The following is a 24,806-nucleotide window of genomic DNA, read 5'->3' as shown; positions in this document are numbered from 1 at the left end:
CACTTCGGTCTGTGACATCGGAATGGGTTTGTAGTTTGCTTATATATCAAGTAACCTGCAATGTACTGGAATAAACAGGAGTGAGCCAGAGCCGGGCGGGAATGATGTCGACCTTGGCTTCCAATTTATTCCAAACAAACTGGAAATGTATAACAAGGATTTTTCCAAGGAAAGAGCTACCAGAGACCAGGTGTTTAGAACAGTGAATGTGAAAGCTTTCATGAACTGCAGTCATGGTGGAACAGATGTGACTTTAACATGTAGGGTGAAAACCTTGTATTTCCCCAAATGTCAGCTTTGCAGGAACTCCGAAAACACAGCCTCGCTTCCTGATTGACCGCCATGCGTTTTGGAATTGATCCAATGGGGTTCTGAAAGGGGGTTGTCCCATTTCCGCAACACATAGAGGAACCGCGGCATCCCTCAACTGATGTTAAAAATAAAAACCACCAAAACTGATGTTACAAAGGTTTTCACACGACATGCAATATGTTTTGACAGAAACCCAACAAACACTGTGCTGTGTTATCAATATGGGGAGCGTATCTATGTTCCCAAGGTCCAATGTTCCCCAGATTTATATGGCACATAATGGGAACATGACAAAGGGTCCTATGTTCCCAGGGTCCTATGTTCCCCAGTTCTACTTATGTGCTGTCCTAGGGTCCTATGTTCCCAGGGTCCTATGTTCCCAGGGTCTTATGTTACCAGGGTCCTATGTTACCAGGGTCCTATGTTACCAGGGTCCTCTGTTACCAGGGTCCTACATACAGAGCTGGAGAACATCTTTTTCAGGTTCCCATTATGTGCTATATAGAGCTGGGGAACATAGGACCCTGGTAACATAGGACCCTGGTAACATAGGACCTTGGGAACATAGGACCCTGGGAACATAGGACCCTGGGAACATAGTAATGACTCAATTTATATGTACAATACAGGACATTTGGGAAGACCACAAGTTGCACCAGCACTACCAGCAGAAGCAGATGGAATTGCATATATATTGCCTTAAAATGAATGGAAGAACAGTCGGCTCCATCTAAGACTGTGCCTTTCCAACTGGCCTCTCTCTCTCTCTCTCTCTCTCTCTCTCTCTCTCTCTCGCTCTCGCTCTCTCTCCGCCTGCTGCTCCTCTTCCCATCTCTAATCGGAGGAAATGGCTTGTGGCGAGGAGGGGATCCAGCCCTTCTGTGGGAGTTTAATTCAATCAGAGCTCCGGTCAAAAATGAATTAAAACTCTCTCATTAAGCGCCGTGGTTCCAGAGACGCTCACAAGTGGCATCGCACAGGAGCGCCGGTCCGCTCCGCAAACAGTTATCTGTCTCTGAGTCAGCCATCAGTCACTCACTCCCATCTATTTTTTCGTTTGTTTTTTTTTACTTTAATTTGCAATGCTAGCTCTCACCCACACACAGTGCACCCATTGAACCCCATGGCAGATGATCGAAACAGCAGCAAGAGGACGTCTTGTTGTCTAATTTGAATGAGCGGGGAGTAGCAGACTGACATAATGGAGACTGCAGCGCTCCCTGTCTGGACTTCATATTTCAGTGAGCACAATGAGGATAATATACTGCCATCCACATCACAGGACCGTTGACCTTTCCACAGTGCATTGTAACTAACCACTCTGGACCGCGGCCATTTATTATATGGAGCAGAGCGGCAGAGGGTGTTGTGTTGTGTTGTGTTAGGGGCAGAAAGAGGAACCTGTGTGTTGAAACCCCGCAGGAAAACATCTCAGTGTCTCTGCCCACTCCGTTTGTTTCCCAGCACCCTCCTATATGGTCACTCTAGAGTCACAGTCATAGTCTTGACACTTGCACTCCTTTGTATGGGTTGCTCGTAATGGTGGCGATCTAGGATCAGCTGATACTGTTGTTGCACTCATAGTAAGTCGCTCCAGATGCCAAAAATATAAATTAAAAACGTCAAAAGACAATTTTAAAAGAAAATGAAATAAATAAATAAATCAATTTTCACATTATTCTCTGTGACTTGGCGATAGGATGTGAAAGAGACAATGCAAGTCATCTAATACAATCATGTTATTGTTCTTTATCCATCTCAAAGCCTTTATGCATGAAGAAAATGCTATATTTATTTCTTCTTTTTTTTCAGTCTTCTCAGTAACCAAGTAAAAGTCAAGGTAAAGCAAGAGCGCCACCTGCTGTAATAAAAATGGAACGCACCTCTTGTGTTGCTGCCTTCAAGTGCTGTCGGAAATACAAGCTTTTTTGGGCATACTCTGCGTACATGTATTAATACATGCTGTATACCTGCATATATGCTGTAATTTCATATATTTAATGCTTTTCATTCATATGTGTCTGTTTAATACGTTATGGTATGCAAATTGTTGGCTGTGTTTTGTTTAATACACTCCATTTTCTCTGTTCTTATAATCTATTTTTCTCTGCTGTTACTTTTTGCTGCTGTAACAACCCAGTTTCCCCGCATGGATTATTACATTTTAATTTTATCTTACCTTATGTAAATGATTAGAATTGTTGTATGTTTCTTTTTTTTTTCAAACTATGTTCAACTTTTAGTTGTCATGCATTTTTGTGCATTCTTGTAACTACACTGTAAGTCTTTTTGGTGTTGAAGGAACAGCAGCTGCAAATAATCAGCCTGGAGTTTATTCATATTGCTACAAAGCTGTGTAAAGACATGTTGAATGTATACAGCATGTTTTGGCTAATAAATCAATTCAATAAATGAATTACATGCCTGATGTGCATTCTCTCCTCTTCATTCTGCTGGTGCAATGCAAAGTAGCTCTGTGCCGCTAGATTTCGAAAATAAAACAACAGCCAGCAAAAAACTACTTTTGTCACAGGGTTTGTTCTTTTATTATTTCACACCAAAAGCAATGAGACTGCATCTGTGTCATATGGGAAAGACGGTAGATTCAAGTTTACTACTTGAAGACCATTCATCACAGCTTTCAGATGGTAAACACTACTAGGAAATACTGTTCACTCAGCTTTAAGATGGTAAATATACTAGAAAATACTGTTCACCCAGCTTTCAGATGATAAATTCTTGGGGCTTGGCGATGGACCCTGATTTTTCTGACTGACTTTCATTGCATAAACCATTTTGTGATCACAACTCTTAAAATGCCATGGAAGGACACAACTACTTGAATTTGTTGTATATGGTTGACATAGCAATGTTTGGTTTGTCAGATGTATCACTGTGGTTAAACAGTTCAACATTTATTCAGAAGCAACCAAAGTGTACAGAAACCTTTGACCATGGCGTCTTGACAGCTTAAATAAATTTGAACACATGAATACAGGCTGGCTTTACATGGTGTTGGAGTTCCGTAGTGAAAATCATAGATTGGGCTTTTATCGTCATTTCATCTTATCAAAGTTGCTTTGTGTAAGCCAGCGTTTAGTCGTCGCTTTGAACTGTCAAGTCGTTCCGATGGTTGTTCCGTGAATGCAGCATCCTGAGTGTGTAGTTTACGAGGAGTACCTGAAGGTAGCTGTTTTGCGTATGTGTAAATTGTAATGAATGATGTCGTGCAACCAGAAGTGAGTCGTGGTCCACACACGTGTAGAGGGAATGTGTGGATGGATGGATGTTAGGAGAGCACAGTAGCAAGAGTATTTAAACCGAAGTTTAACCGCTTGTAAAATATCTTGTCAACAGTTTTCGTCATTGACAATCTGCTGTGAGAAGCAGCTTTGGAAAGGGATATTTTGGTGAGTTGAAATTTGATGCTGTAAACAGAGAGAGGCTGCTAGCTAGCTACCTAGCCCAAATTACAGAATATCAAGTTAGCCAGAATAAAGCCGCAGCACTTCCGGTTATGTTTTTTCCTAAATAAAACCCGTATTAAAATGCCATGCGTTGTATACAATGTAGTGTAATTCCTGTTTATCTTTTTTCAACAATGGTTTTGTTACATTAACATTCCAGAAATGACCGTGACCATTTCGATACAACATTTGTTGTTAGGCACACCCAATACTTAAAAGTGTCGCTGTTATTTTGAATGCGAAATCAAACTTCCGGTATTACTCTGGGCTTCTGTAGCTAGCTTGGTGCAGCTGGTGGAAATAGAGCGCTTGTAACTCTTTGTGTTTAAAGATGGCAAGGCAGTTTTGTCCGCTTTGAACAGCAGACAATATCAGAGACTTTGATTTTGTGCTTTTGGTATAACGTTAATTATTCTCACACAGTGACATTGTTACAAACAGCTAGCTGAAGGGTAACCGCGCCGGCGGCATTACTTTGGTCTCGCTTACTTTGTAGCTGTGGTAACCTGGATGGGCGGTATGCTAACGCGTGGGCTCTGAACTGAATTAGGAATTTCCCCCGTCGGCCTACGTTGTTTTGTTAAACGAGCGCTCCAAATGCGCCATACCTCCATGTGGAACCGGTGTGTTTTGTAAATGATAGAGAACACTTTCCACTAGACTGATGTTGGTAAATTTTGACGGTGGCTGCTAAATTTGTGTAATCAACTAGTCGCTTTGACAGGTAGCCCCGATATGTACCGTTGTATAAAGAGAACGGAACACCAAAGTCCTTTCAAAAATCTGGCTATTGAATGTTGGCTTGAGAAATATCTCTGGTAGAACATAATTTAAGACCGTTTGCGAATGATTGGGAGCCATTCTTCAATTCGGCATAAACCAATACTCCAGGCTGCACTTTTGACAATAAAAATGTAACTTTTAGAATCAGTTGGCCCTTTTCCCGACTATGTTCTTCCACCCTGAATACACCGCGGATGTCCGCAACGAGCAGCGAGAAGCATTTCTAAAAGTTGAAAATGTATTGGGGAAAAAATGCTGCTTGTTGGGTTTTCTATATGCCGAATATGTCAGAGGAGCCTAACGATTCGTAAACTGTCGTAAGTCCTGTTCTACCAGTCATGTGGCTTTGCCGATAAGCAAGGTTCAGATTTATGAATGCGGGTTGGTGTGACTTTCTCTCCATACGTGCCGTTCTCTCCATCTCTCGAGAGAACAGCATGTACCAGCGTTGTTTGGCAGACAACCAGCCATTGACAAATACCATTTGGTTGGTAAAATAGTGGAACTGGCTGAATTTTAAAACCCATCAGTCGCTGAATGAAAAATTTAAATTTCCTGCCCTGTCAGCTAAAGCCCAATCTGAATTGTTTCTTTCTAATATTTGCCTAAATTACTATTAGATAAGAGTCAAGTAAGCTGTTGAAATGATCATTCCATCAGTATTTCTCTGTGCAGTTCAGACACTGGATTGAGTGACTGTAGGAACATTGAGTAGGGCTCATCATAACCTCGGTCCTATTGGTGTTACTAACCCTTACCCCTCTGTCTCTAGATACCAGAGCACTATGATGAAGTACATCCTGGTTACTGGAGGAGTCATCTCAGGCATCGGCAAAGGCATCATTGCAAGCAGCGTGGGGACCATCCTCAAGTCATGCGGCCTGCATGTGACTGCCATCAAGATCGACCCGTACATCAATATAGACGCTGGCACGTTTTCACCCTATGAGCACGGTACGTCAAGGGATTGTCTCTGTATACATCAGAAATTATAATCGTTTGCCATTTTAAACAGTGGCATGTCCTGTATGTGTAACGTTTGCGTTCGCCCGTCCAGGTGAAGTGTTTGTGCTGGACGACGGGGGCGAGGTGGACCTGGATCTGGGGAACTACGAGCGCTTCCTGGACATCCGGCTGACCAGAGACAACAACCTGACCACCGGCAAGATCTATCAGTCGGTCATCAACAAGGAGAGGAGGGGAGACTACCTGGGCAAGACAGTGCAGGGTAAACCACTGCTACTATCAGTTTTGAAGACGGTGTGGTGTCACCCTATGGAGATAATGGAATGAGGAATTAATAGCCTAATAATCTTGTGTTTTTCTCTGTCTCCTTTCCAGTGGTGCCACATATTACAGATGCCATCCAGGAATGGGTGGTGAAACAGGCCAGAATACCCGTCGATGACGATGATGTAGAACCTCAAGTCTGCGTAATAGAGGTGAGTCCTGTGTAACTCAATGGGTACAGAATAACTCTTGGGAGTCTCATCACATGCCGTTTTCTAAGAGCGACTGACATATATGGCACAGAATTCATGCCGTCTTGTGTATTCAATGCCATTATTGTTCCTCTGTTAATGTTGATGATGACTCTGTGCCCGTTCACAGTTAGGAGGCACGGTCGGAGACATCGAGAGCATGCCTTTCATCGAGGCCTTCAGGCAATTCCAGTTCAAGGTGAAGCGAGAGAACTTCTGCAACATTCACGTCAGCCTCATACCACAGGTAAGACACCAAAAGCTTCGGGCCTCCCTGTGCTCATTTAAGGGCCTTGTAGCTCTTAACATGGTGCATGAATCAAATAGAAGCAAAAGCAAAAAATCCAGCTGCTCTTGGGCAACCATTGACAAAGCTGTAAAGCTGCACTAGGCTACATTTTTATGTACAAATACACCTGCCGTATCAGCCTGAATCACAAAGTGCGATGGAGCTTCCATCCTATGAAGGTGTTATTGAAGTGAAACACCTGACAATTTGCATGGTGGAACTTATGCTCAGAAAATATTGATACACCTGTGTCCTAATGTGATTTACAAATGTGCTATTCAATATTTAGATGAATGCAATAGAAGCTGCAAACTTGTAATATATTTGCTCAAAGTAACTTTCAGATGCCACATAGGTCTGCAAATCACTTTTGTAGTAAATGCTCTGGAACACTTGCAGCAAGTGATTTGCAGACCTGCAAGGAGACACCTAAACAGTTTTAAGTGGTGCACTACATCTACAATGTGTGTATGTTTGCTGATAAATAAGACAATATTAAATTGGCAAGAGAATGGGACGCATCGGTCTGCTAGCCTGCCAATTGTTAACTATATGGAAATTCTTTATTAGGAATAACCCTTTGAGATGTACCATCTCATTTTCAAGGGGGTCCTTAACAGCAAAAATACAATATAAACATAATTAGACAAAACATTTAACAAAACAAAACAAAAAAAAACCCAAAAAACTATAAATATCAAATAATAAGACATACAAATTCAGGAGATCATACTACAAGCAGAGCATGAAAAATGGATCATTCATTCATAGATTATAGAAAAGTATTAAAGTATTAATGTCAGTGAGAGCATGAAGTAATAAAGTTATAAAACATAATTATAGAGGTGTTATTATGGACGTGTACAACTGATCCTATAATAAGAAGACAGGGTATTTTTGAACAGGTGGAAAGATGATATGGACCGAATATTTACAGGTAGATTATTCCAATCAGAGGGAGCTTTAAACATAAAGGCTTTCTTAGCTATTGACTTGGAGACTGCAGGAACAGAAAAAAAGAGCTGTATAGAGTGTCTCAATTGATAATTAGAGAAAGGTACCATAAACTGTTTTAAATAATGAGGGTAATTGAAATGTATACATTTAAAAATGAACTGCGGCCAATGTCGTTGTCTTCTTATGATGGGAGAGGGCAAATTAAGAGTTTCATACATTGTACAATGATGAGTTATGAAAGGACAGCCAAGAACAAATCTGCATAGTCTATCATAAACTATATTGAGAGGAAGAAGATTAGTTTAGATAGATAGATAGTTCTGGATGCAGCCTGATATACAACATCAGCATAATCTAAGATTGGTAAAATTAGTTTCTAACAGTAAATGAAAAGCAGTTTCTGGCACAGTAAAGAACACCAATACCTAAATTCATTTTCTTCACAATATAATTAATATGGCATTTAATGAGAGTTCAGAGTCTAGCCATAGGCCCAGGTATTTGGTGTGTTCAACTAACCAAAATCCAATATAAGTGTCTTATATCTAGTTAAAGGTGATAAAGCAAACCTCGATGGGAACCATGTGTTTAGATCGCCAGGAACATACAGCTGCTTTTCAACGTCTCTTCTGATTGGTCAAGCAGTCGCCGCAGGGCTGTAAGCTTCTATTCCATTCACTCAGATATTGAATTGCACATTTGTAAATCTCTTCTGTGAATTCGAATTTAGGACTGAATATTGTCTGCGAGTGTAAATTCCAACATGCAATTTCTCAGGCGTTTTGCTACAATAACAGTCAATAAAAACACATGCGTTTCAGCTGCAGGGTTACAGGATCGCATGCATGACTCTGCAGGGGCAGCTGAATTTTTTTCATTCTAAGGGAATTTTATTGTCTGTTTGTCTCGTAAGTTAGATGCTGCAGATGCATGGACAGTAGGTTAGCAGGCTCTATACAGTCACTTTAATGTGCTTGATCTTTTACGGTCATATCCAGCCCAGTGCGACAGGAGAGCAGAAGACCAAGCCAACGCAGAACAGTGTCAGAGAGCTGAGAGGACTGGGCTTGTCCCCCGATCTGGTGAGTCATTAGAATACATGCTTATCTATAAATGCTGTTTTACTGCTTGTTTGTTTCTATTCCCTATTGACTGTGACCTTTTCACTTATTTCATAATGCATTAAATGTTTGGTATATTTTAATTTAGTGCATGTTTTTCTTTCTTCATTTTTTCTTTGTGATCTGCCGGGATTGTTGCACACCCTCATAATGCTGCAAATAATATTTTTTCCTACTTTTCATTCACACATTTCAAGTAGTTTTTGATTGTGTTGAAAATTTCCTCATTTGCTTCACTGTAGAGCTTTAATATCCTCTAATATCCCCCCATTTGCTGTATTCTGCCGCGATGACCCAATTTCCCAGATCATGTGCCGCTGTACCACCGCTCTGGAGAACTCCGTCAAGGAAAAGATCTCCATGTTCTGCCACGTAGAACCCGAACAGGTACGTTACTGACGCTGAACCGCACCAGTCGGGTCATCTTTAACGGAGCAGAGCAGCGAAAAAAACTCTCGTGACTTTTTGTCTCGTCCCAGGTGATCTGCGTGCACGACGTCTCGTCCATCTACAGAGTCCCGCTGCTGCTGGAGGACCAGGGGGTGGTGGGGTACCTCAGTCGGCGGCTCAACATGCCCATAGAGACCCGGCCCAGGAAGATGCTGACCAAGTGGAAGGAGATGTCCGACAGGTGGGCGAGCCCCGGGTGCCTGGGGGACGTGAAAATGATTTCTGTTCACCACACTGATGTTAAAGGGAGCAGATTTTGACTGTCCCTTAGTACAAAATGACCATAATATACAGCAGTGATTCTCAACCTTTTTCATATCAAGGACCCGTAGTTTAGTCCACATTAGAGAGAGATTTTGTCTCTCGGACCCAAATCTGAGAATATTTTTACTGTTAAATATGATTTTGACCAGAACTCAATGACTATCTGTATTGTAGGTAGAGAGGTAACAGTGAAACTATGACCAAAACAGTCATTCTTCTACATTCTCTAATTCTTCTTGTAAATGAAATGGTGAAGTTTAACAATTCATCAATTTGCTGGGGACCCCCTGGAACTCCCTCAAGGACCCCTGGTGGTCCCCGGACCCCACGTTGAGAACCACTGATATACAGTATCGTGGCAGTTAATAGGGTTATTGGTCAATACCAATGACTCATGGATATTGTAATTAACTTAAACTAAATCTAGGCATGACAAAACATTTTAGGAAACTGAAATAAAGATTAAAAAAAACTGGACGGAAAGTAAAAATCTGCCTCCAAAACTAACTGAAATAAAATAAAAATGAACCTCAAACTAGCTTACTGAAACTTACTGAAATCAAATTTCAAAATATGATTATGATTACTTGCTGTGATTTCTGGCTTTCTAAACTAATTTTCCTAAGCTCCCCATCCACTGGAATTTCAAGACACCCCCAATCCCCCCCCCCTTTTTTAAATAGTATATTAATATGTGTATATGTGTGTGTGTGTGTTCCCAGGTCAGACAGACTCCTAGAGCATTGCTCCATAGCGCTGGTTGGGAAGTACACCAAGCTGTCCGACTCCTATGCCTCTGTCATTAAGGCTCTGGAGCACTCGGCCCTCGCCATTAGCCACAAGTTGGAGATCATGGTACGCACACGGCATTGTTGAACCCACACTCATCACACTGCTTGTGATCACCATTTGAATTAATGTCTTGTTTATGGTCAGTAGAAAAATATGAGCTACATTGTAGCAATGTGTACAAAAGAGGTGCAGGTGTAGTATCGGGATTGGTGTTGATCCAGCTCCCAACCTATTCTGAACCAGCTGTTTTTATATGTTAAACTATTCTGAATATACTTTGATCACTACTCAGATGCATCACTGATGTACTAGATGCAGCAAACCTCACATTTCATCACATCTAAACTTGTCCTCTTCCTCAGTATATAGACTCTGCCGATCTGGAGCCAACCACCATGCAGGACGAACCGGTGAAATACCACGAGGCGTGGCAGAAACTCTGCAGTGCTGAGTGAGTTCTACTCGTAGGGATACAGGGAGGGTCTCCATGTCTGGAAAGCCACTGTATTATAAGTAATAAAAGCGGAAGTTAAAGTGTTAAAGGGACAATTTCATCTAAAAAGTGTTTTCCTCCGTCCACAGTGGCATCCTGGTTCCGGGAGGGTTCGGCGTCAGAGGGACTGAAGGCAAGATCCACGCCATCAACTGGGCTAGGAAACAGAAGAAACCCTTTCTAGGTACAAGATGGGTGTCATGATGTAGCCATGATCACACTATATTTAACAGCATATCACTACATAGGCCTACTTAAAGGAATAGTCCACCCAAAAAGTAAAATTCGGGCATTATCTATTATCTCGGTTATTATCTATTAGTCATTATCTACACTGTTTCACTGACTTTTCATGTCTCTGCAGGGGTGTGTCTTGGAATGCAGTTGGCCGTATGTGAATTTGCCAGGAACACGCTAGGCTGGAATGGTAATATTAATGCTTCCCTGTGGCAAAATGCAATACACGTATTGCGTGTTCCATTGATTCAAACTCGCTCTGAATTTCCTCATTTCTTATGGATCCATTCAATTGGTACAAGTGCCTACCAGCGACTGTTGATTGCATACAAGTATAACTGACTGCACGTCTTTGCCTTTGTTTTGCACTCTCCTAGATGCCAACTCCACTGAATTCGACCCAGAATCGAAGCATCCTGTGGTAAGCTTTCTAAAATGCAGAAATGATCCAGTTGTGACATAAGCGACGAAGTCCAACCATATGAAGATTCTCATGTTTTTAACTTTGGCAGGTGATCGATATGCCAGAGCACAACCCCGGGCACATGGGCGGGACGATGAGGCTGGGAAAGCGGCGGACCATTTTCAAGAGCAGCACCAGTGTATTACGTAAGAAAATCGAATTATTAATAGATCACTTTTCCACCGGTCCATGTGCTCCACCCTTCGCTTACGGCCATGTTGCATTCCAGGCAAGCTTTACGGAGACGCAGAACACGTCGATGAAAGGCACAGACATCGATTTGAGGTTCGTTATCTTATCAGCGCGTCATCAGCGTAAACCAGCATGCTGACAGTGGAGTGGATGTATTTGTGTTCTTTTCACTGAGCTTCGTCTGTCCTCCTCGCCCAGGTCAACCCTGAGCTGACGAGTCACTTCGAAAAGCGGGGCTTCCGCTTCGTAGGTCACGATGTGGAGGGGGAAAGAATGGAAATCATAGAGCTGGATGGTACGTGAGATGGAGGTTCTTGAAGGTCGATACTGGTATTAGAAGCTGCCAATAGCAGATATATCTTTTTTTTTTTTTTTTTTTTAACAAATATTTATTAAATTTCAACAAAAAACTGCAGACATACAATCAGTTAAAAAAGGTAAACATAACATAGCAGAAATATGATGTGTAAAAGAGGTTGACATTTTATACTAAGTTCAGCTTAGAAAAAACAAATAAATAAAAATAACAAATTAAAAATAGTAATAAACAGAAATTAAAATAAATAAATTATACAATTCTAATAATAATAATTAGCAGATATATCTTTAAATGTCACCATATTTTTGCTAAAATAATCACAAGTATTCAATGTTTAATCGAAAATGTTATAGTTGTCAGAGTGGAAAAGCCTCTGAAACAGCATTTAGACCATGGGACACTAAAACTCTCCATTGAAACTCAGGATGATGACAACATATTCATGCATACTTGTGTGGAATACAGTCAAAATCTTGCATTAGGATCAATTCAGGTTACGGTCTTTACATAGACAACCAGTGTAGTATTGATCAGTCATACAATAAATATGTAATCAATCAAACTGCAACATATCCGTCATATCAGAGGTGGACCACACTGACTGGCCAATATCTTTTTATTTTTTAATCAGATACTCAGACACTTTACATGAAATAGAATTTGCAGAAAAACAGTGTACAAATACAAAGTGTATATATTAAAAAACTATACTACATAAAACCAAGTATGTGGATGGATGCCCCAAGAACGTTTTTGTGTATTTTTAATCCAACATTCTCTTCTCAGATCATCCATATTTCGTCGGGGTGCAGTACCACCCGGAGTTCACCTCTCGCCCCATCAAACCGTCGCCCCCCTACCTCGGGTTGCTGCTGGCCTCGGCCGGGAAGCTGCAGAGCTACTTACAGAAGGGCTGCCGCCTGTCTCCACGGTAAGCAGGCAGCATCACTTTACATTACAGCACAAATTGATTTCATCCATGCACAAAAAGAGTACGCAGAATGGCATCAGGCCAGAGATTTAGCATTATGTTCTGTCACAGGGACACCTACAGCGATCGGAGTGGCAGCAGTAGCCCAGACTCTGAAATATCAGAGTTGAAATTGCCTATCTCACAGGAATGACTTCAGTAAAAGGTGAGGCAAATCTTCCGTCTTCAAATATATACAGTATTATCAGCATGTTTCAGGTCGTAGGCTGTATTGCGGAATTTTATATTCTCCACTCGTCATTATCACCAACAAGTAGTAATGCATTTGCTTCTACAATCTTGCAGGAGAGGACGACTGTGGATGATCTCTGATAAGAGTTGAAGTTTACTACTACTATGAAATAACGAGTTTCCTTCAGTGCTCCTGTGACCACAGGCAGCCGCCAATGAACTGTCACTCGGGGTTGTTTTGTAGTCCCGGGAAGTACTAGTTAAGTCACAGAACAGTTTGTCTTGTGTGCTGAAATCTGCCTACACTATGGGGCGGGGTCAGGAATTGACTATGCATTGTTATAGCCGCTTGGTGTACAGATGCAGTACTGTTATTAAACTCATACCCACTTCTACAACTGTAGAATTTGCCTTATGTCATTGTAAATGTGACTGCTGCATTATCAAATTTGCTCCTGCAGCAGCTATAAGGGTTATTTGTCTTTCATTTCCTTATCAAAAGTATAATGTAATTTTGCAAGTATTCAAATAAAGGGATTCCAACACCAGTTGGAATCAGACTATTGTCAAGTTTCCTGCAAGTCTATAACAAACCCACATTTCCAGTCAAAAGCCATTCAGACTTGCAATGAACACGATTTGCAACAGATACAAGTTGAGTGTCAGTAAAGCTTTATTTTATAAATGTCAAGATGATTTGTCAGAGATGTAACATACAATCAGCCATTTACATTTTGACTTTAGGCATCAATAAGAGTGACATGAAAAATGTTTTAAGTTTAACACTGCAATTTACTCCAACTATACAAAACTTGAATGCAGAATACAAAAAAAAACCCATGTTTAGCTGTCAGCCCTGCAACACTGAATTTTGTTGAAGGGTCCCTGCTGGGAGTCAACAGGTTTCCCCATTGAGAGTCTGCAATCTAACTCCCTGCAACACTTTGCCCATATGACCATAAAGTGGTCAACAGTGACTGACACTGCGATCGTTGGCCCTGCTGTCTTGGGGCTAAAAACTCAAGTGAATCTCTTTTCCAAATCACAAGCATTCAAGTGGTGCAACTTTCCAGACGGCCATGCGGCGGCTGTTCACCCACAGGAATCCAGACACTGGCCGGTGTTAGCGCTCCACTTGCTTGGGCTCCTCAGCGAGACTGTTGTTGGACCTGAGAAGGAGAATGCCATTTAGTGTAGTTCAAGGACGTTCTAAAAACCACATTAGGGAACAGCTGATCTCAGTCCCATATCCGCAAGCTTCATCCAACAGTCACATTGTAAATACGTACTCATCATGGATCAGAAACAAGGTGCAAGAATGATAATTATGGCATGTTGCATACCTTAAAAATCACCAGAGGAGGGTGCACCATTGGGTCCCAGGACACTGGAATGGTAGTGCATATGCAGATCAATGCCTGTGGGATAAATCCCCATTAGAAATATGAAACACCAGTGCCAAGTCAGAATTGCATAAAGTCATTGCTCTGTTCAATCCATGCAATTGTAGGACAGTTGAGTGGCTGCAAATGGCAAAGAGGGGCCACAACAGTCAAAGACTGCCCCTTTTTCTTGCATGCATTTGGAGAACCTTGGGCTACAAACAGAGCCCAGGTCCTTAGGATAGCATGCTGCCATTTGGACTCAAAAATTGTCTCTTAATTTGAGAAAGTCTAGATTCCACAGCTTCAAGAGCATCATTTAACCAGAAAGGCAAGGCTCAGACTTACCTCAACATACAAGAAACAGTCCTCATCCAGCCTTAGTCCTTGGTTGTGCACGAGTGTCACCTATAGGGAGCACAGTTTATACAAAAATTTTTAATCTGCAAATGACATTTTGACAGCTTAATTTTATTCAAGTGTGGCTCAGAAGAATATGAGTACTAAGGAGTTCTCATTATCGAGACAGATCTCTCAGTGAGGGCAAGTGTGTCATCACAGCCAGGATTGTTGGATCAAAGTTGTAGAACAAGTAATTACCTGCGCTTGATGTGCTCATTTTACTGGTTTTTCCTCCTCATCTTCAATGTTAACCAACACCTGCAGAGAGATGGAGAAAATGTTTAGTCAAGTACATCAGATAGTTTAACTTACTTAACTACATCTCATTGATCAGTATGGTTGATTAATTGTGATCCTATAAACTTTCGGTCAGAGTGTCCTTCCCCAAAATGTTGCTGAAAACAGTTACTTTAGAACTGAACAGCGACCGTCGGTGAAAGTGTTCATCTCGGCATCCTGTTGACCGCCCACTGCTACAGAAGAGCATGAACGGCTTCGATAGGAGCCTGTGAAATGGCAGCTATCCAGCATTAAGTACTATGGGTGACTTGCCTGCTTTCTGCACCAGTGTCCATGGCAAAAGGATAGACATCCCTCTCAGATTGCTGGTTGAACCTGGAGAAAAAAAAAAGTCTTAAGTGCAAGGTCTTGCACCGTAAGTGCTGCATAAAGTTTTTTATTACCAGTTCAGTGCACATGTACCCAGTAAAGTGGTAAACATTACTGGAAATGTCAATCATAAAACGTCTACCAAGCTACTTATGGCACAGGGTACATTAATAAATTGCGATAAGAGCACTTCAAGCCCAAACTCGGAAGTAGGAGCTTACGACGAGCACGTGAAGGCAGCATCTGATCTATGATGGCTTCGGGAAGAAATTGCGTGGCTAACAGCTTTAGCACAGGCCTAACTCAACTTGGTACACGTTGCTAAGGAGTTACAGATACCAACCACTTTCGGCACACAGCTACCGCCCGTAAATTAAAAAGTTGTTTTGTTTATGTGATAAACATTGTGTTAATGTGAGCATTTGAAGGGATGAGGTTTGATAAGGACCAAGCCACGTGGTTCACGCGCATTAAGCTAGCAAGTAATGTAGCCTCGGTAAGTCTCGCCTTCCATTCAAAAACCCAGCAGTTTACTTGGGCTTAATTTGGGAAAACATATGCTTTGTGTTTCATGCTTTAGTAATGTTACCGCATTTTGTGTAACTTACTCTGGACCAACCAGATGACTTAACGTTAACGCTAGCCAACTTCAATCTCAGTAACACATTAACGCTAAAGCGTACTCTAGCAATGTTCACAATCATGTGGAAGTAGCTTCTATGCCAGAAAACAAAACAGTTCCGCTTAAAACTACTTTTTTCGAATAGTAGATGAAGCCTTACCGATATTGTAGCTTGCTCCAGCTAACTTCTCATGGCCGACTGGAAGACGAAGAGGAGGAAAAGCGGGTCCTGTGCGGTTATATACACCAGCGTCGGCCAGCAGCCTTCTGATTGGCCCCTATAGGTCACATGGACGACTTGCATGATGGGATTTGTAGTTCCATGTGCCTTTTAGGCAGGCTTGTGGCTTTTTGTCACTTCAGAGACAGACATTAAGACAAATACAAATAGAGATATCAACATTTTACATAAATCCACTATTTTGCAAAGACAAAGGGATTGAAAGGGAGAAAGAAATATTTCATCCAGAGGGAAGAAATAGTTGAAACTGAAACTAAAAAATGTTCTACTGACTTCTCTTAAACCTACTTCAGAACCACGGACAGCAGCCTGCTTATAACTATTGACCCGTCGGTTACATCTCTGAGATAACAGCATTGCAGACTGTCACACTAAAAATAAAATATAGCTGTGAGATATTGCTCTACTATGGCCTTGACGCCAATTTACTAAGCATGCAAGAAGCCACGGCTAGAATTTCACACAGTGTCGAAAGAAAAAACCCTTCCTACATGCATAGACCTGCCTGAATGGATTTCGGATCAATTTTAACAGCCCCATTTCAATTGCAATAACTAATCAGTGGACTTATATGTAAGTTACAGCTTATATGGGCTGAATTCCTGTTTACTTAATGGGGGGGGCAGCTTAAAATCCCAATAAGGCTTATCTCTCTCTCTCTCTCTCTCCCTCATAACACACAATTGCCCCATTCACTGCTGCAGGTTTATAGTTTTAACATCCCGTGTAGTAGAGCATAGGTAAATCTATCACATGATTGCAGCAGTCAGTCAGTCAGCGTATCGCTCCGGTTCGCCTCCCCGTCTCTTCCTGAGCAGAAGGCAAGGCAGCAGCAGCGGGCAGAGAGACAGACAGCGGGGCAGGGGCTTCATGTAAACACGGTGCATGCGGGGCTTTGTTCCACACACACACACACACACACCACCACACCGGAGCTCCCTCTAGTCATGCCATGGATATTTTGTGGCAATACCAGTTCAGAATCATCTTGCTCGGGGATTCCACGGTGGGGAAATCGTCGCTGCTGAAGCGCTTCACGGACGGGATCTACAGCGATGTGGCGGATCCGACGGTCGGTGTCGATTTTTATGCCCGCTCGCTTGACATCGAGCCAGGCGTGAAAATCAAGCTGCAGCTCTGGGACACGGCCGGACAGGAGCGATTCAGGTGAGAATGGGGACAATAAACCTTATATAGCTCTGTCACTAAAATACACGTATTGATGATTCCTCACCGACTAGCCTGGTCGTTAAAAAATGGAGAGGCCTTGTTGGTTTGGCAGCCGTGTTTGACTGTTATTTTCAAATTAACGGCTCTAAATAAAACACAAGGTAGGCCTATTTCTTCTCTGGCTGCAATGCGAATAATAACGTACTGTGTGTAGACAGTGGGGGAAATGAGTCAAGATAACATGGACAGGCCTTCATCTACATGACTGGCCTGGCCTAGTATGAAAACAGTCCAAATCAGGGCGCATCATCGTTGCATTCATTCACGGATGATGGTCAACCTCGTTTTATTCCCTGGGTTAAGCCTATCCTACTGTACAGTCACAACACAGGGATGACAATTACAAATCCTTTTTTTTTTTCGCATTCAGTATCCCTGTTGCTTGTGTCCTCCTTCATCCCTCAGTGGTTGTTGTTTCATGCCCCTGTTGTCACAGATGAATTCGTTTAAAGCGCTTCCCTGTCTGGAGAAGTGGCTCTGCTGTTAGATCTGCTTTTCTTTTTGAAGCCCTCACGCTTCTAAGATTGTTTTTTTCTTCAAGCATTTAGTCTTCCACGTCTGTTTCAACAGGTCTGGATGTAACTGTATAACAAGTGTTTGTGAAAACAATCATCAAGGCTTTATGTTTTATCATGAGTGCAGGGATGCCATTCAAACCACAGTGTGCACTCATGGGTACATGCATGCTCTGTGTATCCATGCGATGCTTGCCATGTCTATTAGTGAATTGGAGCTAGAGTTTTAAGCAGGGGCGGTTTTACCATTAGGCAAAGGTAGGGCACTGCCTTGGGCCCTGGCAGCCAGAGGACTATTTTTCATCAATTTGAATAAATGTATTAGACTAATTGAAAAACATCCCATTTTTGTTACAATAAATTACTCCAATCTTGACTCATGGTCACCCCCTCTACTCAGTCATGTTATAGTGGGCTATTCCACTTCTAGTGTGATTTTGCCACTTGACTTTAAGCTAATTTTGCTTGCTACTGCATCAGTAGCTGAGAGAGAAGTAAACAATAAAATAAGCAAATCTACCCAAGTTTATATGCAGAAAGGATGGATTCAAAAGCGAGGGAGTTGAGATTCAGGGGGCCCCATGCTTGCCTTTGTCTAGGGCCCCTAAATTACTAAGTCTGCCCCTGGTTACCTCCGCCAAGGAGGTTATGTTTTCGGTGCAGTTTGTTTGTTTGTCTGTTAGCAGGATTTTGGAAAAACTACTGGCCTGATTTTCATGAAACTTTGTGGAAGGGTGTAGCATGGGCCAAGGAAGAACCCATTCAATTTTGGAGCGGATCCGGATCCGACTCACGAACAAGCAATAATAGCACGAAACCTTGGTGGAGGTCTGCACTCCGCCAAGGTTAATTTGTTTTTACAGCCTGCTCATGTAAACATTAAAGGACAGGAATATGAACAACAATAGGGAACAGCAACTCCAGACACATAGACGTGTTGGCACTAGAGATAAACAAAGACATTTTTTGTCAAAAGTAGTCCGTGATGTTATTGAGGCAGTGTGTTGAGGGTCGTTGTGAAGAGGGTCGTCTGCAGCTGGAGGAGAGGAAACATGGGTTGAGGGTCATGTGCTATAGTGAGGGCTTTACCCGTGTGAGGTCTGAGAGGTTGAGAGTGGACAGTCCAGTGATCTTAATGGTAGAAATCCTCTGCTTGGTGACGTTTACGGATGGTGGTGGTGTGTTCATCAAAGTTTATCGTCCAAGGTGATTTCGTTGGTAATTACTAACCTGTCATGAATCTGTCTACCCAACAGGTCCATCACAACCTCATATTACCGTAACTCTGTGGGCGGGCTGCTGGTGTTCGATCTGACCAACCGCAAGACCTTCGAACACGTGAGGGAGTGGCACAAGGAGGTGAGCGAGCACATCCTGCCCCACCACATGGTCTACATCCTCATCGGGCACAAGAGCGACCTGAACAAGGACCGCAAGGTGACCCGGGACGAGGCGGAGCAGCTGGCGGCCGAGCTGGGCATCCGCTACGTGGAGACCTCGGCCAAGTGCAACAGCAACGTGGACCGGGCCTTCGAGCTGCTCACCCGGGACATCTACGAGCTGATGAAGATGGGCGAGATCGTCACCCGCGACGGCTGGGACGGCGTGAAGAGCGGCCTCACCGCCAAGGTCCTCTACCCGGCCGACGAGGAGGAGGAGGTGGCCACCACCTCCGCCGAGAAGGGCTGCCACTGCTGACTGAGCCCCGGGCCCCCCTCGTCCCGCGCGTCCGACACCGTCCCGCGAACAAGCTCACCTCGTCTCACAGATGTCCCATTGAAACCCGCGTCACCGTCCGAAACGAGGCTCCGTGCCCCTGTGATACCGCCGTCCGTCACCTGCCTTCACCTTGTGCGTCGTGTAGCCCGCCCTCTCTGTGTCGGCTCTACTGAGAACTGGGAACTCTTCTGGTGGGGCGTACACCCTGATGTGTACCCCATGAGCCTCTCTGCCTGTTGTGCATACTAAAATCCTTGCGGTGTAGCATCGGCCGAGCTGCTTTGGGCCGAGTTGGGTTCAGAAGATGCAGAAAGGCATTTTGCAAAGGGGATCAGGCCTTGGGGCTTAGAGGGTAGCCAATACTCCTTTTCACAGCCAGAGTTATTGGACTACTGAGTACTAAGAAGGCCCAGATAGACTCGTGGGCAACACATTGCTGTGGTCTTGCATCACCTCCATTTCATAGGGCACCATTGTGGGTTTCTACCTGTCAAGCTTAGTTTGTGCGATGCTTTGCCTGCAATCTTTTGTGATTGTACATAATGTATAGGATAGTTAAAATCTATTGAAGTCCAACCTAAAAGGTCACTGAAAGATATTTAATTGACAGTGTGCACAGACACAGTGCACTCTATACACTATATGTGTCACCATGATAGTAAATCAATGTGCTCCCGCTACTGTAATCTGTATGTGCACTTATGCCAAAATGACTTAAACTTTCGATCATTTTGTGAATAGATGCGTAATGTTTTTGTAAAAGAAATATATCTATTATTTCTAGTTAAGGTGTATACCTAAAGATAGACCATTGTAATTAAGGTAGCTAGTCCCATTTAGGTATTTGTATTATAGCATTGGATGTCTCATCCGTAACAGGAACAAGAGATCAAGTGTATCAGAGATAGTTCATTTCTCAGCCATCAGACCTTCACTGACTTTTTTGGCGTGAGTACAAATATATTTGAGAACAAAAGGAAGTTTGGGTTTGAAGTGATCACAGCACCGCCTGCTGCTCCTTGTAGCTCAGCCTAACAGCTGGCTCTCTCTTTCAAAGCTCATTTGTCACAAATAATATTCCTTTCAGACTAGAGCTAATGTTTGACACCAACTCCTCTAGTCCATTGGCATGGATGTGTGTGCAGCTTTTGTGGGCTTATGCTGCTTTCCAGAAATGTCGGAATGTTGGAAATTCCGACTTCTTACTAGAAAAAATGCTATGGAATAGCCGTTCAAGTCAGAATTCCAAGTAGGAAACCCGCATTTCTCAACCCTGAGGTTTCCAAGATGCAGTTTTCTGACGTCACGCTAATATGGCAACATACACAACATTACTTTTCACAGGTTTATAATCCTCAAAATACACAGCAATGCATGACCTTAAATCTATCAAAACAACTACGCGATTAACAGTAAAACATATAAATTTAAAATGTATGCTAACTAGCTAGCTAAGGTTGCCAAATATCATTGACATAGTATTAGCTGCTGCATGGGGAACAGAATTTTATGTTTGGCAAAGAAATTAAATCTCATGGTCTACCAACTTGGAATCACTGACATCCGACTTTGAATGGAACGTAGCAGTAATACCATCTTTAAAGAAGAATTAAACCCCAAACCCAAATCTGTGTAAAACCTGACATCTAATGATAAAAATCATGCTACTGAAATTGCCATCTGCTACTGGCTGATCCTTTGTGCCATATGATGTGACCATCTGTTGTAATCTATAGAAGGTGACATCACATATCACATGTAGACATGGCTTCCAAATGTAGAAATGCCATTGATTTGAATTGACTATTCTGGTATAGATATATAGGCCATCTTCAATTTGCCTGTTTGAACCCCTGAACCCAGCTGTTATTTGTAACAGAAGTTCAGTGTCGCATAGCTGTCAAGTCACTATACAGTAAACCAGAGGTTCCCAATATGGGGTCCGGGGACCACCAGGGGTCCTTGAGGGGGTTCCAGGGGGTCCCTAGCAATCTGATGAATTGTTAACTTCACCATTATTTCATTTACAAGAAGTGAACACAATTAGAGAATGTAGAAGAATGACTGTTTTGATCATAGTTTCACTGTTATCTCTCTACCTACAATACAGATAGTCATGGAATTCTGGACAAAATCATATCTAATAATAAAAATATTCTCTTGGACGGGACAGAGAGACAAAATCAATTGGGGCTCCGTGGCCCTAATGTGGACTAAATTAGGGGTCCTTGATATGAAAAAGGTTGAGAATCACTGCAGTAGACTTTACCTGGGAACTCACCTCACCCCCCCCCCCCTTCACTCACCTTTCACCCACCAGCATCTCACCAAAACAATCCCCCCCCGCTGCACACGGCGGGACAGAGATTATGCATTCTGCAGCTTTTACTTTACGAGCTGGGCTGACCCAACTCAGCGACATTTCTGTTTGAGTCGCCGAAGATTCAGTGTGTAGATAGAGTCGCAGCTTATGTAAGGAATGTATCCTAAACCAGGGCTTGGAAGCAGAGCGACGCATTCGCAGCCATCCATTTAAAGATTTTTCTTCTTATTTTTCTGTACAGATTCAGACTGGTACGCCCTGTGAAGTCAGCTTGGTCTAAAGAAACAACATTTTTATATTATTTTTTATCAGAGTAAGATTAAGGATAGCTCAATTCAGCTTGATTTATAAACCATCTGTATTTATACATAACTAGGTTTCGATACAACATACATACTCTGGTGATTCATTTACATGTATGACAATCATGTCTGCATTTCATGTTCTGAGTGAAGTCGAGGTCTTCGTTGTAGGCCTTTCAAACTAGCTACATGTCCTTGCCTGGGATTGAGGAACATAAAAAAAAATAATCCACTTGTTTTGTCTTGAATTGTCCTGACATGAAGTGCTGTATATTGAATACCATTGCATTTGGCAAACTTCACTATCTTGACAGCCAATCTGATTGTGTCACTCAATCTACCTATCTCAGTCGTGTCTGTCATCTAAACAGGGTTCATTTGTATACATTTGTTTTAATCTGTAATATAACGCTGTGCTGTATTCAAACTGTTCTTCGGTGCATGCCTCCCATTCCTGAGCACTGTATATTTTGAACAGGGGACGTCCCGCTGCTTGATGTGAAGCTGGAACGGCGAGACTCAATCACAGAGAAGGAGAAATCGCTCTCTGTAGCAACCGAGTCGATGAAGTTGGAACATCAGAGGGATTGACTCTACAGGGAGACATGATCTTATTTCTCATCAGCCGACAGTAGAAGCCACTGGTGATACAGATAATTAGAAATACTTAAAAATGTAAGAAACATTTGTAATCTGACACTCGGTAGATGAATGAATAGTGAACATCCTGTGTGGTGGTGGTGATGTTGATGATGATGATGATGATGATGATGATGATGATATATATGGGCTTCTGGACCAGCAGCTTTTAGGCCGACAGGACATTCTTTAGCACAAAACTGTACAGCTTCTGATCCCCATGGTCACATTTCACAGCTTTCTTGAATAAATGTTATTTATTTTATATATTATGTACAAGGGATAATTACCCCCTTTTCGTTGGTGTGATTTTATTGGTTGGTTAAAAAAAATAAAATAAATAGATGTCCAATGCATAATGTTTGGATTGGTGGTCTGTTTTTTTTAGCGAGGGGTTTGGCGCCCTCATCTGATAGACTGATGAACGATCATGATGACCTAGATTGGTTCTTTATTTTATTTTATTTTATTTCATTCATTTATTTTATATGAGCAAGATAAAGATTTGGGACTGTTAACCAGTGGCCAAGCCAAGCCTGCTATATCATCGTTCATTCAAAACAGTGTTCAATTAGGCCATATTAGATTTAGTACCCTGGAATATTGCTGGAATATTGCTGCATTGATTCTTCTGATGGGGAAAAACAGGAGATACAAGCTCACTATTTGTAAATACCGTTCACGTCATCAATCAGCTCATTAATACTACTAAAATACTGTTCACCTTTGTTTTCAGTCGGAAAATACAATGGAAGTATTATAGTATCTATTACAAATACTACTCCCGAGTTCTGACGTCACCAACAAGGAAGGTATGGGCAATGCTCCAACAATGTAAGTCATCGCGATCACAACTCATAAATTGTTATGGCAGAACACAACTACTTGTTGAATTTTTGGTTTGTGTTTTACATTGCAACGTTTGGCTATAAAACATGAACTCCAGTTTTTCAGGCAATACACTCGGTTTTCCCACATGCCTTGAACGCAGCACTCGTTGGACACGCGCATAGCAACCAATGAACATCAACCGAATGAGGTTGCCCCACCTTTTTTTACCCATCATGCTTTACGTTGGTCAAAACTGCACACATAAATATGTGTAATTCTCGGGGGTTAGTCGTTTAAATTAGTCAATTGTTGAACTGGTAGATTGTTACACATGTATATTATAAAGCTGGTAACGTAATACTCTTACGCAGAGAACTTTAAAGTGTTCTTAAACCTCTAAGTGTGGTGCGTCTTCCCTCAGGCCAGGACGTGGGATGGATGACTACATCGTTAAAAAGGGCTTCTGCTATGTTTGGCACAGGAGGGGTGGGGATATCCACTCCTCTTGCGGAATCGACATCAAGAGATTTCGGAAGCATAATTTTTAAAACTCGGGGCTGCTAGTGACCGTTTGTCCTGGCGCCCCACTAATATGTCGAATAGAAAAGAATTATAACTCATATACTTCTGAGTTCGCTAGTTTTATAGTCTGAGAGGATGTGTTAACTTTCTCTTACTGCTATCTCTAATATGAATAAAAATGTGTTGTATCTTCTTTAAGTTATTATGTTCGCCCTTTAAAAGACTCTATTCTCATATAATTTCTATTAACTTGTCGTCACACCACCACTTACCATGACGTGCACAATGAATTCACATAATTTAAACCTATTTCAGGCTAAAAGTGGGTCAACTGAGTTGAACCTAGATCCCTGTTTGTAACTGAAGGTGTATGCAACTACCCAGCTAACGGTGTTTAAACTGAAAATTAGGGTTATAGAGTGGAGCATTTGCACATGTACACTGAACACCTGCAAGATTTGCTCAGGAATTTCAAGCTATTTCAATGCTCCGAATATCTTTGTAACCTCGTAATGCCTTGACTTGTATGCTTTGGAGCTAGAACCGCTTCCCAGCGCTTTGCCATAGACTGACACTGGTACTGCTGTATGCTTGAGTCTGAAAACTTTTTCAAGTGTATTGAAAATGTATTTATGTCATTACATTACAATGTCAATATTTCAATCATGAAAAACCCTAGCAATACAT

At 42.1% G+C, this 24,806-nt stretch overlaps 2 protein-coding genes, 1 long non-coding RNA gene and 5 other non-coding genes across 9 annotated transcripts; 3 read left to right on the top strand and 5 right to left on the bottom strand.

The window, feature by feature from the left end:
* The first annotated feature begins 3,562 nt into the window (after positions 1-3,562).
* Positions 3,563-13,324, top strand: LOC139665199 (CTP synthase 1). Of its 2 annotated transcripts, none has more exons than XM_071544186.1 (19): positions 3,563-3,722; positions 5,335-5,516; positions 5,620-5,790; positions 5,904-6,004; positions 6,174-6,290; positions 8,288-8,371; positions 8,717-8,797; positions 8,890-9,041; positions 9,847-9,979; positions 10,279-10,367; positions 10,499-10,593; positions 10,774-10,836; positions 11,024-11,067; positions 11,159-11,255; positions 11,339-11,394; positions 11,500-11,596; positions 12,407-12,551; positions 12,663-12,756; positions 12,897-13,324. In XM_071544186.1, the coding sequence occupies exons 2-18, from the start codon at positions 5,348-5,350 to the stop codon at positions 12,742-12,744; spliced, it is 1,776 nt and encodes a 591-aa protein (XP_071400287.1). In that variant the 5' UTR covers positions 3,563-3,722; positions 5,335-5,347; the 3' UTR covers positions 12,745-12,756; positions 12,897-13,324. The 2 variants fall into 2 exon arrangements, with proteins under 2 accessions (XP_071400287.1, XP_071400286.1); XM_071544185.1 differs by lacking the exon at positions 3,563-3,722 and adding an exon at positions 4,781-4,879.
* A 121-nt stretch (positions 13,325-13,445) lies between these two features.
* LOC139665204 (uncharacterized) lies at positions 13,446-16,003 on the bottom strand. Its single transcript, XR_011696860.1, has 6 exons — positions 15,958-16,003; positions 15,119-15,181; positions 14,765-14,824; positions 14,513-14,572; positions 14,126-14,200; positions 13,446-13,951 (listed from the first exon to the last, which is right to left on the bottom strand). It is a non-coding gene; the product is annotated as an uncharacterized lncRNA (long non-coding RNA).
* LOC139665209 (small nucleolar RNA SNORD99) lies at positions 14,013-14,086 on the bottom strand. Its single transcript, XR_011696865.1, has one exon. It is a non-coding gene; the product is annotated as a small nucleolar RNA SNORD99 (small nucleolar RNA).
* LOC139665207 (small nucleolar RNA SNORA44) lies at positions 14,285-14,416 on the bottom strand. Its single transcript, XR_011696863.1, has one exon. It is a non-coding gene; the product is annotated as a small nucleolar RNA SNORA44 (small nucleolar RNA).
* On the bottom strand, positions 14,645-14,730 carry LOC139665205 (small nucleolar RNA SNORD103/SNORD85). The gene has a single exon (XR_011696861.1). It is a non-coding gene; the product is annotated as a small nucleolar RNA SNORD103/SNORD85 (small nucleolar RNA).
* LOC139665206 (small nucleolar RNA SNORA16B/SNORA16A family) lies at positions 14,939-15,076 on the bottom strand. Its single transcript, XR_011696862.1, has one exon. It is a non-coding gene; the product is annotated as a small nucleolar RNA SNORA16B/SNORA16A family (small nucleolar RNA).
* A 981-nt stretch (positions 16,004-16,984) lies between the features above and the next one.
* Positions 16,985-19,481, top strand: rab42a (RAB42, member RAS oncogene family a). The gene is made up of 2 exons (XM_071544191.1): positions 16,985-17,205; positions 19,040-19,481. The coding sequence occupies exons 1-2, from the start codon at positions 16,991-16,993 to the stop codon at positions 19,479-19,481; spliced, it is 657 nt and encodes a 218-aa protein (XP_071400292.1). The 5' UTR covers positions 16,985-16,990.
* A 4,568-nt stretch (positions 19,482-24,049) lies between these two features.
* On the top strand, positions 24,050-24,184 carry LOC139665208 (U11 spliceosomal RNA). The gene has a single exon (XR_011696864.1). It is a non-coding gene; the product is annotated as a U11 spliceosomal RNA (small nuclear RNA).
* Positions 24,185-24,806: the final 622 nt, after the last annotated feature.

This window comes from Centroberyx affinis, unplaced genomic scaffold, assembly GCF_046629955.1.
Source record: "Centroberyx affinis isolate AG114_WGS23_722 - 3 ecotype Tasmania unplaced genomic scaffold, CSIRO-AGI_Caff_v1 ptg004485l_1, whole genome shotgun sequence".
In the NCBI taxonomy this organism is placed as follows: Eukaryota; Metazoa; Chordata; class Actinopteri; order Beryciformes; family Berycidae; genus Centroberyx; species Centroberyx affinis.
The sequence above is the reverse complement of the archived record's forward strand: the minus strand, read 5'-3'. Positions and strand labels throughout refer to the sequence as shown.

Bases quoted from the DNA above. Each gene is read 5' to 3' on its own strand.
- rab42a (XM_071544191.1), top strand. From the start codon at position 16,991: ATGGATATTTTGTGGCAATACCAGTTCAGAATCATCTTGCTCGGGGAT. The intron at 17,206-19,039 runs GTGAGAATGGGG...TCTACCCAACAG, and splicing joins GCCGGACAGGAGCGATTCAG to GTCCATCACAACCTCATATT.
- LOC139665199 (XM_071544185.1), top strand. From the start codon at position 4,815: ATGCTGCTTGTTGGGTTTTCTATATGCCGAATATGTCAGAGGAGCCTA. The intron at 4,880-5,334 runs GTAAGTCCTGTT...CTCTGTCTCTAG, and splicing joins CTAACGATTCGTAAACTGTC to ATACCAGAGCACTATGATGA. The intron at 11,597-12,406 runs GTACGTGAGATG...TTCTCTTCTCAG, and splicing joins GGAAATCATAGAGCTGGATG to ATCATCCATATTTCGTCGGG.